This window comes from Thalassophryne amazonica, chromosome 1 (genome assembly GCF_902500255.1).
Source record: "Thalassophryne amazonica chromosome 1, fThaAma1.1, whole genome shotgun sequence".
In the NCBI taxonomy this organism is placed as follows: domain Eukaryota; kingdom Metazoa; phylum Chordata; class Actinopteri; order Batrachoidiformes; family Batrachoididae; genus Thalassophryne; species Thalassophryne amazonica.
In genome coordinates, this window is record NC_047103.1 from 167,837,385 (window position 1) to 167,851,438 (window position 14,054).

The window sequence follows — 14,054 nt, forward strand, 5'->3', positions numbered from 1 at the left end:
GATTCATGTTACAGATGTGCAGTCACGTTGTTAATCCACATGGGGACGATCAGGATGTCCACACATTCTTCTTCTACTAGTTATTTATCAACTGTTTATTATTATTATTATTATTTTGTTTATTTATTTATTTGCATTCTGAGATGAAAACCATATATTTTTTAACAATTTGTTTGAGAAGGGATTCTTGAAACATAGTGCTGACCTTTGACCTCAGTGCGGTACTGTTCCTGCACAAGCTGCATGCTTTGAGGGTGACGTCAGCGAAGGTGTGACAGTTGGAGTCACGAGTGACAGCGGACGGGAAACAACACCACCACAGGCGAGAATTGTTGATCAGATAGGAAGAGAAAGTGGTTTATTGTTGATGATGTTGAGCTGCGGGGCGACGCTTGTCTGAACAAAGACAGTAAGTGGAACTCTAAACTATTTAAGATTTCATATTTCAGATGCAGAAAATAAAATTTATTGAGAGATGGTGTCGATTTGAAGCCCTAACCTGTGAGCTAACAGCTTCCGTGATTATTCACGCACACAAAAAAATTGAAGGTGATGTTTGTTTTGTGCATAAGTCTGAAGCACCCCAGTGTTCCTCTACAAATGTGGATTTTGATGTTTTCCTGCATTTGTATGTCAGAACAAATATAAGATTTCCGAATGTTAATTAAAAAAGAATTTTAGAACAGTTAAAACCGCAATGTCATGTTTGTAGCCAAACTTTTCAAGTTTCATCATGTTTATGCAGTTTTTGATCGGGATGCAAACTTTTAAAAAGTTAATATTTTTATTTCCCATTTCTATTTTATTTGATAATCCAACAACTTCTGATTATTCAGTCAGTAATAAATGTGCAAGTCAAACTTGCAACAATGTAAAGGAATGTAAAATAACAGAGACTGAACAGAATGTCTCGTTAGTTATTAATGAATCTTCTGTATATTATAATAGCCAAGTGGCGCGTGCGTGCGTGTGTGTGTGTGTGTGTGTGTGTGTGTGTGTGTGTGTGTGTGTGTGTGTGTGTGTGTGTGTGTGTGTGTGTGTGTGTGTGTGTGTGTGTGTGTGTGTGTGTGTGTCTTCAATCACACAAAAACCAGGAGAGCTGACATTTGCCGTTGTGGAGGTGAAAACGGACTTTAGACTGTCTGAGGCTGTTGGTGAAAAAATAAAAAGATTAGAAAATTGACAGGTTGTCGATAAATACAGGCTTTTTATTTCAAAGCCCGTATTATTTATTTTAAAGCAGGCTTACTATTCGGATTTGATCAATAAAAATAAGCACAACTCAAAATTTTTGTTTGATACTGTAGCATTTCTTATCCATGGTCAGTCACCTGTTAGTCCTTCTCCATTTATAGCTCAAGACTTCTTGGAGTACTTTGAGAAGAAAACAGAAGACATTAGATTGAGCATATCTAAACATGCTTTGGCTCAATCTCTGCACCCTGTTGTGTAGGTGGGTGTTAATAATGAGGTAACACCTAGATTTACAGAATTTGATACTATTTCACTAGACGCGCTAGCAAACCTCGTGACGTCTATAAAAAGCACAACCTGCCTATTTGATCCTATACCAACACAATTGTTTAAGGACCTGTGGCCCATTCCTGGGCCTACTGTGTTGGAAATTGTTAATCATTCATTGAGCTCTGGTTCTGTTCCTGGGTGTTTTAAATCTGCAGTGATTAAACCATTGCTTAAGAAATATGGTCTTGACCCTGGTGTATTGAGTAATTACAGGCCGATATCAAATCTGTCTTTCTGTTCTAAAATTCTGGAAGAAGTGGTCTCACGGCAGCTTGTAGACTATCTTACTGAGAATGATCTTTTTGAGCCATTTCAGTCTGCTTTCAGAAAACATCACAGAGACAACGCTTACCAGAGTGGTGAATGATTTTCTGTGTGCAATGGATTTGGACACCACAATGGTTTTAGTGCTCTTGGAGCTTAGTGCTGCGTTTGATACTGTGGATCATCGTGTTTTACTTGATAGGTTGGAAAATTACTTTGGGATTACTGGAAGTGTTCTTGCTTGGCTGACGTCATACTTGTCCAGTCGTTCTTATTGTGTTGTGTATAATAACACTACTTCTGGTCTTGGTAAATGAAATTTGGGGTTCCACAGGGGTATGTGTTAGGCCCCTTGCTTTTCTCACTTTATATAGCGCCCCTTGGGCATATTCTGTGGCATTACAGGATTGCCTTTCATTGTTATGCTGATAGACCTTAGAAGGTCTATTCCAGAGTACTGGAGAGGAGAATTCGACCGATGGTCGAACCTCGGATTCAGGAGGAGCAGTGTGGTTTTCGTCCTGGTCGCGGCACACTGGACCAGCTCTACACGCTCCATCGGGTGCTCGAGGGTTCATGGGAGTTCGCCCAACCAGTCCACATGTGTTTTGTGGATCTGGAGAAGGTGTTCGACCATGTCCCTCGGGGCACCCTGAGGGGAGTGCTCCGGGAGTACGGGGTCCTTTGCGAAGGGCTATCCGGTCCCTGTACGACTGCAGCAGGAGCTTGGTTTGCATTGCCGGTAGTAAGTCAAACCTGTTTCCAGTGCATGTTGGCCTCCGCCAGGGCTGCCCTTTGTCACCAGTTCTGTTCATTATTTTTATGGACAGAATTTCTAGGCGCAGCCAGGGTGTAGAGGGGGTCTGGTTTGGGAACCACAGAATCTCATCTCTGCTGTTTGCGGATGATGTGGTTCTGTTGGCTTTGTCAAATCAGGACCTTCAGCGTGCACTGGGGCGGTTTGCAGCCGAGTGTGAAGCGTCCGGGATGAAAATCAGCACCTCCAAATCCGAGGCCATGGTTCTCGACCGGAAAAAGGTGCTTTGCCCTCTTCAGGTCGGTGGAGTGTCCTTGCCTCAAGTGGAGGAGTTTAAGTATCTCGGGGTCTTGTTCAAGAGTGAGGGACGGATGGAGCGTGAGATTGATAGACGGATCGGTGCAGCATCTGCAGTGATGTGGTCGCTGTATCGGACCGTCGTGGTGAAGAGAGAGCTCAGTAGGGGGGCAAGGCTCTCGATTTACCGATCGATCTACGTTCCGATCGTCACCTATGGTCATGAGATTTGGCTCATGACCGAAAGAACGAGATCGCGAGTACAAGCGGCCGAGATGAGTGTCCTCCGCAGGGTGGCTGGGCGCTCCCTTAGAGATAGGGTGAGGAGCTCGGTCACTCGGGAGGAGCTCGGAGTCGAGCCGCTGCTCCTCCACATTGAAAGGAATCAGTTGGGGTGGCTCGGGCATCTTTTCCGGATGCCCCCTGGACGCCTCGCTGGAGAGGTGTTCCGGGCACGTCCCATTGAGAGGAGGCCCCGGGGAAGACCCAGGACACGCTGGAGGGACTACATCTCTCGGCTGGCTTGGGAACGCCTTGGGGTTCCCCCAGAGGAGCTGGGGCAGGTGTGTGTGGATCGGGAGATTTGGGCGGCTTTGCTTGAGCTGCTGCCCCCGCGACCCAACTCCGGATAAAGCGGAAGAAAATGGATTGATGGATGGATGGATGTTATGCTGATGATACTCAATTGTACATGCCGGTAACTGCTGGTAATCTTGCCCATATAAAAGCCTTGGAAGATTGCCTTATATCTGTGAGAAGTTGGTTGTGTAGTAATTTACTACTCTTGAATTCTGATAAGACTGAAATGATGGTTCTTGGTCCAGCCAGACATCCGCATCATTTTGACCAGTTGGCGCTTAATTTCGGTTCGTGTGTTGTGCGTCATACGGACAAAGTGAGGAATCTTGGAGTACTTTTCGATCCTACATTGTCTTTTGGTCCCCACATTAGAGACATTATGAGGACTGCCTTCTTTCATCTGCGTAATGTGGCGAGGATTCGTCCCATCCTGTCTATGGCTGATGCTGAGACTTTGATACATGCGTTTATTTCTTCCAGATTGGATTATTGTAATGTTTTATTTTCTGGCCTGCCGCAGTCTAGCATTCGAGGACTTCAGTTGGTACAGAATGCTGCTGCCAGACTTTTGACACAAAGTAGAAGGTTTGACCATATTACTCCCATTCTGGCATCCCTTCATTGGCTACCAGTTTCTGCCAGATCGGATTTTAAAGTTTTATTGTTGGTTTATAAAATCATTCATGGACTGGCACCTTCATACCTGGCGGACTTGGTTAAGCCCTATGTACCTGCGTGGCCCTTGCGTTCGCAGGGCGCAGGGCTTCTGTGTGTTCCAAGGATGAACAAGAAGTCTGTGGGGTATAGAGCCTTCTCCTACCGTAGTCCGACTCTTTGGAACGATTTACCTGCTGTTATTCAGCAGTCTGACATGGTGGAGACTTTTAAATCAAGACTGAAAGCCCACTTTTTTAGACTGTCTTATCATTAATTTAATTTGTTTGTGTTTGCTTTGTAATTTCCTTTTATTCTTCTGTGTTTTATCTTTTTATTGTGCTTTTCTTGCTTTTAATTTTGATTTTAGATTAATTTGTGTTGTTGTGAATTGTGTGAAGCGCCTTGGGGCGACTTTGTCGTGAGTTGCGCTATATAAATTAATAAATTGAAATTGAAAAAAAATTGAAATTGAAAGCTTCGAGTCACACGCAAGGGCAGAGTGCATGCAGCAAAATCTGAAAAAGTGTGTGCCCTGAGCAGTTCTGAAGGTGCTCTTTTGTACATTCAGAGAAAGGCAGGGGGCGGCACAGCAGGCAGTCACATACACATTCGCCAGTAAATAAAACTCTTCAAGATTCCCATGTAAACCCCAGGAGAATGCTCTTATCGCAGTTTCTGCTAGGGAGGAAAAGGAGTGTTGTCAAGGTTACATGGAGGCATTTTTAGTACAGAGAGAGTTTTGATGCAAGGTTTTAGGCAGGCTATCTGTAAGGCAAAAATGAATAATTCTGACATTTGGTCAAGGATGAACGCTGTGGAAATGGAAAGTTGATAGGACTAATATTTTTTGAGAAATTAGCAATTTTAGCTAACCAATAAACAATGGACATTGTGCTGCAATGCACCGTGGGAGTTTGGGGTTTGGGGGTTTAAAATGTTATTGTGGTTCATGTAAGTCTAACTGTGTTGGTAGTGTTATGATTTATTGTGTTTTTGTGTACGTCTAACTGTGTTGGTAGTGTTATGATTTATTGTTTTTGTAGTTCAATTGGTTTAGTCAGTTTAGTTAAGTGTCATGTTGTCTTTACCACGAGTGAAAAGTGTCTTGCTTTTGATGTATTTCACCACTGTCTCTTGGTGCATGTGTAAAAATTAAAAGCACCTGCTTCCAGCAGAATGCAGAAATAACAAAAAGCTCTGCATGCGTGCGACTGCAGACAGCTGACATTTGCTTTTTGGTATGCTTATGTATTTTAGGCCAAGGATGAACACTGCCAAAATGGAAGTTGATAGGACTAATATTTTTTGTAGAAACTACGGACATTAACTAACATTGCTAATTACATTCTGAAACGAGAAGCACTCAGAGAGTGCAAACCTCCGCCAAGGCCACAGGGTCACTGACACCATAACATCTACACGCTGTGGAATCATTGAACCTAAAAACGTCTAACAATGATATTTGCTCAGTAGTAAAAAAAGTTTCATCTGCTGTGACTGGATAGCATGTATCCTTAGCGCTTGGCATCACAGTTTATTGCAACTTGCACCTTTCCCAGAAGCTACTGTCATCTGAGCACTGATATTGATATTGCATGTGCTTATAGACAAAAACAAATAAGAGACAAAATTCAATTTATTATTCAACTAAACTGCAAATATATGAATTTTTTAACATTTATGAAACACTTCTCTAAACAAGGCCATAGGGTCACTGACCCTAAAGAGATTCCCTCCTTGGCACAGTGATCTATTTCTTTTTGTCTCTTTCTCTAAAATTGTATAATCATTAGATTATTAATATATAAACAAAAATAAATTTAAGAAATATTACAATTCGAAAACAAATGCACCCGAACGTGATGACAGCTGCAACTGCTTAATGCTAACTTTTAACATTGAAAACGCCATAGACATGCTAATGTGTTAGCATTGGGATCCGGATCATGATCCGGATCACCACTAAAATTTAATCACTTGTTCCTCTTGTCATTTCCAAACACTCCACAAAATTTCATCAAAATCTGTTCAAAACTTTTTGAGTTATCCTGCTGACAGACAGACAAACAAACAAACGTGACCGAAAACATAACCTCCTTGGCGGCGGTAATAACACACCATTCTAACAGGGGCCATAAATCATCTTTATATTAAAAGCATGAGTGTGTGCATGTGTGATTTTATTTTGTAAGATTAATGTAAGTACATATTATAATTGTAAATACATTAAAAATATGTGGATGATACAAGGAAGTGAACAATGATAATAATAGTGTGTATATAACAAGAACCTAACAAATTATAAATACATTAAGACAGTAAATTAACATTAAAAATTATGTAATTAACAGGAAATAACAGGGTTTCATTCCTCTTCTAAAAATTGTTGAGGTCTAGGGTTCTAAAACATTCTGGACTCACATGTCATTCCAACTCATTATAGACACTTTGTATAATTTATTATCACCCATGAAAATGTCAGCTACCTACTTATTTTATAAACACTACCCAATCTAGAGCCCGTGGATCACCACGGGCAACACGTTAGTATATTTTAAACATCAGTGACTGTTAAAGTCTGTGCAGTATTTGAATTTAAATTTGAAGTAAGTACAATTTAAAAAAAATTATAATATAAAGTTTAAAAAATTATTAATTTTTAAAAATGTTTCACTGTAACTAATTAAATAATTTCTCAGAAACTGAAGACTGTGACGGTGACATTTAAATGTTTTACTGCGTCGCAAAATCTCAATTAAAGCACCTGTTATGTTAAACCTTTTTTGTGTCAAATTGACACCATCAAAATGAAATCATTCAAAGTGTGACTCAGCTTTACACTTCATCAGTATAAGAATCACACCCTTCAGAATATAAATTTTTATTTATTTATTTATTTTATTGACAGGGCGACAAGTGTCTCCTTGTGACCATGAAGGTTTCTGCCTCATGCCTGTTTGTTCTTGGACCTTCAGGATTTTGATGGTAATCTGAAAAACAGCAAATTATTTAGACTTTTATAACTGTTATATTTGTCAAACTGACAGAAACGTCGTGTGCACATAAAACTTATATTCTGCAGACGCTTAAGAGATTTTATTTCTGCACTCGTGTTGTGGTATGTGGAGCTCAGAGGATGATGAAACAACATGAACTAGTTTACATTTTTAACAGTCTGTCTCTCTCTCTTACACACACACATTCACACCCATACACACACAGTCACAGTGCCAAAATGGTTTCAGTTCAAGTTCCAGAGAACCGTTGGCTCAAGGTGTGAACTCACAGGGGTGAGGTCTAACCCTACCAACCCCCTGAAGCATGTGCATAGGAAACTGTGGTCACGAAAAACTCCCCGGGGTGTTTTTTGACGAAGAATGTTCATTTGTGCGCTTTGTAAAATATTTAAATGTCTACTGTTATATGTATTTTATTGCCTCCGCCAAGGAGGTTATGTTTTTGGTCGAGTTTGTTTGTTTGTCAGCAGGATAACTCAAAATGTTTTGAATGGATTTGAATGAATGATGAAATTTTGTGGAGTGGTTGGAAATGACAAGAGGAACAAATGATTAAATTTTAGTGGTGATCTGGATAACGATCCGGAGCCAGGAATTTTTTAAAGGATTCTTCACCATTGCGGGATAGGGGAAATTTTGACATTCTAGTTTCTAACTCCACAAAAACAAGGCAGAAAGGCTTGAAAAAAATTAGGGTGTAACATAGTCAAATGTTCTATCAAACAACAAAGTTTGGTGATGATCGGATCCGGATTCCAGATCTGGTGATCCAGAATATGCAAAAATATAGGGAGAATAGAAAATGTGTCAGTGTGAGGTGACAAATGAAGCTAGAGATGCACAACTAACACCAAATTGTAGCTGAATCTGTACTGATTCAGTAAGGTGTCATCAGATTTGATGTAGCTTCAAATGTTATGGAGCTAGATCCAGAAGAAAACCGCCATTACCAAAAAATCGTTTTTATACAATAACTTTTGAACTAATAAAGACATAAAAGTGATTCCAAGTTCTAGTGCTATGTTTTCATGGTCAAGGATGTCAAATATAAAGGAAAGAAAAGTGTATGTGTCATAGTTTTGGTTGTAACACTGAATTGTTGAATAGATCACTGTGCCAAGGAGGGAATCTCTTTAGGGTCAGTGACCCTATGGCCTTGTGTAGCAGATGCAACACTTAAAAAAATAGTTCTATTTCAGAATTTACTGTTATTTATTTAGAGAAGTGTTTCATAAATGTTAAAAAATTCATATATTTGCAGTTTAGTTGAATAATAAATTGAATTTTGTCTCATTTGTTTTTGTCTATAAGCACATGCAATATCAATATCAGTGCTCAGATGACAGTAGCTTCTGGGAAAGGTGCAAGTTGCAATAAACTGTGATTCCAAGCGCTAAGGATACATGCTATCCAGTCACAGCAGATGAAACTTTTTTTTTTACTACTGAGCAATCATCATTGTTAGACCTTTGTAGGTTCAATGATTCCACGGCGTGTAGATGTTATGGCATCAGTGACCCCGTGGCTTTGGCAGAGGTTTGCACTCTCTGAGTGCTTCTAGTATTTTGTATAGTATTGAAAAAAAATTAAAAAATTGAAGAAAATGAGTACATGAAGAAGGAGCATTCAAATAATTTTCTTTACAAAAATAAATCTCCCATAGTGAAACATGAAGGGAGAAAGTCAGTTGGTCCAGATGACATTCCAGTGGAGGCATGTAAATGTCTTGGAGAGATGACAGTGGAGTTTCTAACCAGACTGTTTAATAAAATGTTGGAAGGTACAGAGGGATAAAGTTAATCAGCCACAGCATGACATTATGGGAAAGAGTAGTAGAAGCTAGGCTTAGAAAACAGATGAAGAGCTGTGAGCAGCAATATGGTTTCATGCCGAGAAAGAGCACTACAGATGCAATGTTTGCTTTGAGAGTGCTCATGGAGTCTCCATGGACTATGATGTTTGCAGATGACATTGTGATCTGTAGTGAGAGGAGAGAGCAGGTTGAGTCTAGTCTGGAGATGTGCTCTGGAGAGAAGGGGAATGAAAGTCAGTAGGAGCAAGACTGAGTCCATGTGTGTGAATGGGAGGGAGCCCAGTGGAATAATGTGGTTACAAGGAGTAGAAGTGGTGAAAGTAGATGAGTTTAAATACTTGGAGTCAACTGTCCAAAGTAATGGAGAGTGTGGTAGAGAGGTGAAGAACAGAGTGCAGGCAGGGTGGAGAAAGGTGGCAGGAGTGATTTGTGACTCCTGCCAAACAATATCAGCAAGAGTGAAGGAGAAAGTTTACAAGACAGTAGTGAGACCAGCTACGTTGTACGACTTAGAGATGGTGGTGCTAACAAAAAGCCTGGAGGCAGAGCTGGAGGTGGGAGAGCAAGTTAAAACTCTACCATGCAAAGCAAAATCCATACATCACGAACATCCAAAAACACCGCCGCCTTCTCTGGGCCTGAGTTCATTTGAAATGGACAGACGCAAAGTGGAAAAGTGTGCTGTGGTCTGATGAGTCCACATTTCAAATTGTTTTTGGAAATCATGGACGTCATGTCCACTTGACAAAAGAGGAAAAAGACCATCCAGATTGTTACCAGCACAAAGTTCAAAAGCCAGCATCTGTGATGGTATGGGGTTGTGTTAGTGCCCATGACATGGACAACTTGCACATCTGTGATGGCACCATCAATGCTGAAAGGTACATCCAGGTTTTGGAGCAACACATGCTGCCATCCAAGCAATGTCTTTTTCAGGGACGTCCCTGCTTATTTCAGCAAGACAACGCCAAGCCACATTCTGCACGTTACAACAGCGTGGCTTCATAGTAAAAGAGTGCGGGTACTAGACTGGCCTGCCTGCAGTCCAGACCTGTCGCCCAATGAAAATGTGTGGCGCATTATGAAGCGCAAAATACGACAACGGAGACCCCGGACTGTTGAACAACTGAAGTCGTACATCAAGCAAGAACAATTAGTGTCCTCAGTTCCCAAACGTTTATTGAGTGTTGTTAGAAGGAAAGGTGATGTAACACAGTGGGAAACATACCACTGTCCCAGCTTTTTTGAAACATGTTGCAGGCATCCATTTCAAAATGAGCAAATATTTGCACAAAAACAATAAAGTTTAGCAGTTTGAACATTAAATCTTGTCTTTGTGGTGTATTTAATTGAATATAGGTTGAAGAGGATTTACAAATCATTGTATTCTGTTTTATTTACATTTTACAGAACACCCCAACTTCATTGGAAATGGGGTTGTATTACGATTGTCTTTGGGAGTGACGAGGATGGACAGGATTAGGACTGAACATATCAGAGGGACAGCTCAGGTGGGACGGTTTGGAGACAAAGTCAGAGAGGTGAGATTGAGATGGTTTGGACATGCGCAGAGGAGGGACCCAGGATATATAGGGAGAAGGATGCTGAGGATGGAGCCACCAGGCAGGAGGAGAAGAGGGAGGACAAAGAGGAGGTTTATGGATGTGCTAAGGGAGGACATGCAGGTGGTTGAAGAGACAGAGGAAGATACAGAGGACAGTGTGAGATGGAAACGACTGATCTGCTGTGGCGCCCCCTAATGGGAGCAGCCAAAAGAAGGAGGAGATGATTTAGGAATACAACCATAACGCTGAACTATTGAGTGGTGGTTAATCTCAAAAACAGCAAATTATTTAGACTTTTATAACTGTTATATTTGTCAAACTGACAGAAATGTCACGTGCACATGAACTTATTTTCTGCAGACGTTTGTTAAGAGATCTTATTGACTCACTGGTTTTGTGGTGCTCAGAGGATGATGAAACAAGATGAGCCAGTTTACATTTCTCGCATTCAGTCAAACACACACACACACACACACACACACACAGTGCCAAAATGGTTTCAGTTCAGTTTCCTGCTTCAAAATGGAAGAACAGTTGAGGTCACAACGGTCGCCTCAAGGTGCTTCACAGGATGAGGTCGAACCGTACCAACCCCTGCTTTGTAAAATATGTAAATGTCTACTGTTACATGAATTTATGTTATGTATATTGAACAAATCTTTTTTTTTTTTGAAGCAGACGGGTACATTAAGAAGGAGCGTTCAAATAATATTCTTTACAAAAATAAACGTCCTATAGTCAAACATCAAATGTTTAGGCTCTACATGTTAATTATCTGAGATGAAACATGACAAGTTAAAATAAGTTAGACTTGATATTCTGTTGATCCTGAACATGATTTTTATGCGTCACACTCTGACTGAGAGAAAATTTAATTTCCTACCTCAGTGTCTTTCCTCTCTGCAGCATCAGCGCCCAGCTGTGTCCGTGACCTCTGGCCCATTAGTTACATCATCACTTTTAAACACAGACATCGAACTGAATCAATGTAAGTCATCAGTCATTCTCTACTTCTCATGATTATTTTACAATATTAGAGTTAACGAGCACTCTCTTTTTATGGACTTATTAACCAGGAGTCTCCACAGACCAGAATTCCAGAACCTTGAACCCAGATGTGGGTCCATGAAGAGCGACTGGTCAATAAGTCGATACATTGCATTTAATGATGGACATCCATTTGACAAAAGGCAAGGACATATTTCCAAGAATGATTTTTTTGGCCACTAGTTGTAGAGTATCAGAGTGTACTTGAGTATTGGTAAGGGTTCTATTATTAATATAACTATGGTAAAGCCTTGGACCGAACATCACCATAGGTTAATGTAAATATATGGTGTCGAATGTATGTGATACACCATAGTTCAAAAGTGCTTGGGTGTATGAAGGTCTTGAGATGAATGGTAAATGGACTGCATTTATATAGCATTTTTCCATCTGCATCAGACGCTCAAAGGTACTTTAAATAGAGTGACACGATTTGTCAACGATAAACTATTGTAGACTTTGATGGTACATACATATAGGTTTATTAAAAGTATTCATGAAAATGTCATTGCTAAACGGATCAAGAACAGAAACTTCTGTGTTCTCGAGATTGATAGATTTATTGAATGATCAATGTAATTTACAACAACAGTAAATATGTTTATGTAGCCGACATTAATGAGTGAAGCCCCGCACCATGTCATTTTCAGTAAAATAGCTCTGGGGAGCATTAGCATGACTAAAACCCTTCAGCCAACTAGGACCTTACTGACACCCCCCCACCACCACCACCACCATTTTAAAATTTTTCTTTATTTTCCTCTCACATGGCTGGAAGTTGCTCACCATCTCGCCATGTTATTTAGGTCCTTCCAACTTCTTTTTGCAATAAAATAATTCTGGGGAGCATTAGCATGGCTAAAACCCTTCACCTTCACCCATTGGCCTCACTCGATGTTCAGTGTGGTTATCATATTTTTTTTCTGAATGATAATATGCATTTATTTATTTATTGTCTAGAAGCCTTCACAGAGCAGACTACCCTACCCGTCTAACCAGATTTGAGGCCAAGCTCAGCGACTGGTCAATAAGTCACTCCATGAAGTTGAAGGACCAATTTTCATCAAAAAGAAAGTAAGTTCTCCTTCATTGTGGTCAGGTCTGGTGTGGGGGCATGCGCCGGTGCCGTGTGTCACTGCTTCCACCACTCTATGCAACTGCCTTTTGTCCTGGATGGCAACTACCCAGGCAGACATTCTTTAACACACTAGTGATTCTCCTCATCTGAGTCTTCCTAAATAACCGTTCATTTGACACAAAGGCGTTCCAATGATGTTCAAGGGTCTACAAAGGCACCTATGATAGTACCAAACATAGCTAGTCGTCACCTTAGGTCACTGGTTAACATAAGACAGGAAGATCCAGGATTCTAAAGACTTGGACCTTTGTTCTAATGTATGAGTATCAACAAACATTGTCCAGTGTCCTTATGACTCCATAAGCTCTTCCCATGTTTCTCTTGATCTCAAAAGCTGAGGACCCAGAGACATGAGTGTCACTGCCAAAATGTCTCTACAAGTTCAACACTTAATGAACACATTTTTTATTCTGAATTATTACTGAACAGAATTTAATTGATTTTTACCCAATTTAAATGGGACTTCTTTAATGAGTGTATCCTATACCAGTTCATATCTGCACGTGATTGGGTTTTACCTAGCGCCTTTAGGGACTGTCCACCTTAACGAATAGAGTATAACCCTTCTGGCAGGTGAGGTTTCTTATTTCCTCATTATCAGCTGGCTCTTTTTCCTAACTCTATAATTACGCCAACAGTTGTTGCCTTGTTGCTTGTCTGTTGTCTTGTAGTCCATCCCAGCCTTGTACAGGTCTACAGTTTTGTCCCTGGTGTCCTTGGACAGCTCTTTGGTCTTGGCCATGTTGGATATGTGATTTAGTGTGTGAACAGGTGTCTTTTAAACAAGTAATGAGTTCAAACAGGTGCAATTAATACTGGTAAAGATTGCAGAATAGGAGGGCTTCTTAAAGCAAAACTAACAGGTCTGTGAGAGACAGAATTCTTGCTGATTGGTAGGTAGTCAAATACTTATTTCATGCAATAAAATGCAAATTAATTATTTAAAAATCATACAATGTGATTTTTTAGATTCTGTCTCCACGATAAAAATTACAGACCTCCATTCTTTGTAGGTGGGAAAACTTGCAAAATCAACAGTGGATCCTGTTGGGTATTTTCTCCTCCAAACATTTTTAAAACCTTTAACAAGACAAACAGAGTCAAGAAACACCAGTGAGACAGAAAGTCAAATTTTACGCGCGGAGTGCAGTCAGGCTGTACACCAAGGCTACACTAAAGTCTGGCCTGCTTTTCCGCTCTTTTTATTAAGAGACGCCCTCATTGGCTAGGCTTAAATTATTTGATAAAACATACGTTTGGGTACACAGACGTTTCTTAATTTTACCTACAGTTTTATTCCCTGTCCCGTAAAAGCAATTTGGGAATGGCCGTTGTGATGACAATTTAACGTGATGATATTTTTGCGTTTCCCTTCAGTCTAGTCAATGGAGCAGCA

General features: G+C 40.4%; 1 protein-coding gene across 1 annotated transcript in view; it reads left to right on the forward strand.

Moving 5' to 3' along the window:
- LOC117519270 overlaps positions 1-14,054 on the forward strand; it is a 91,042-nt gene that overhangs the window by 47,202 nt on the left and 29,786 nt on the right. Inside the window, 4 exon segments of the mRNA XM_034180632.1 lie at positions 341-409; positions 11,380-11,461; positions 11,550-11,663; positions 12,481-12,594. Coding sequence (XP_034036523.1) covers positions 341-409; positions 11,380-11,461; positions 11,550-11,663; positions 12,481-12,594 — 379 coding nt within the window.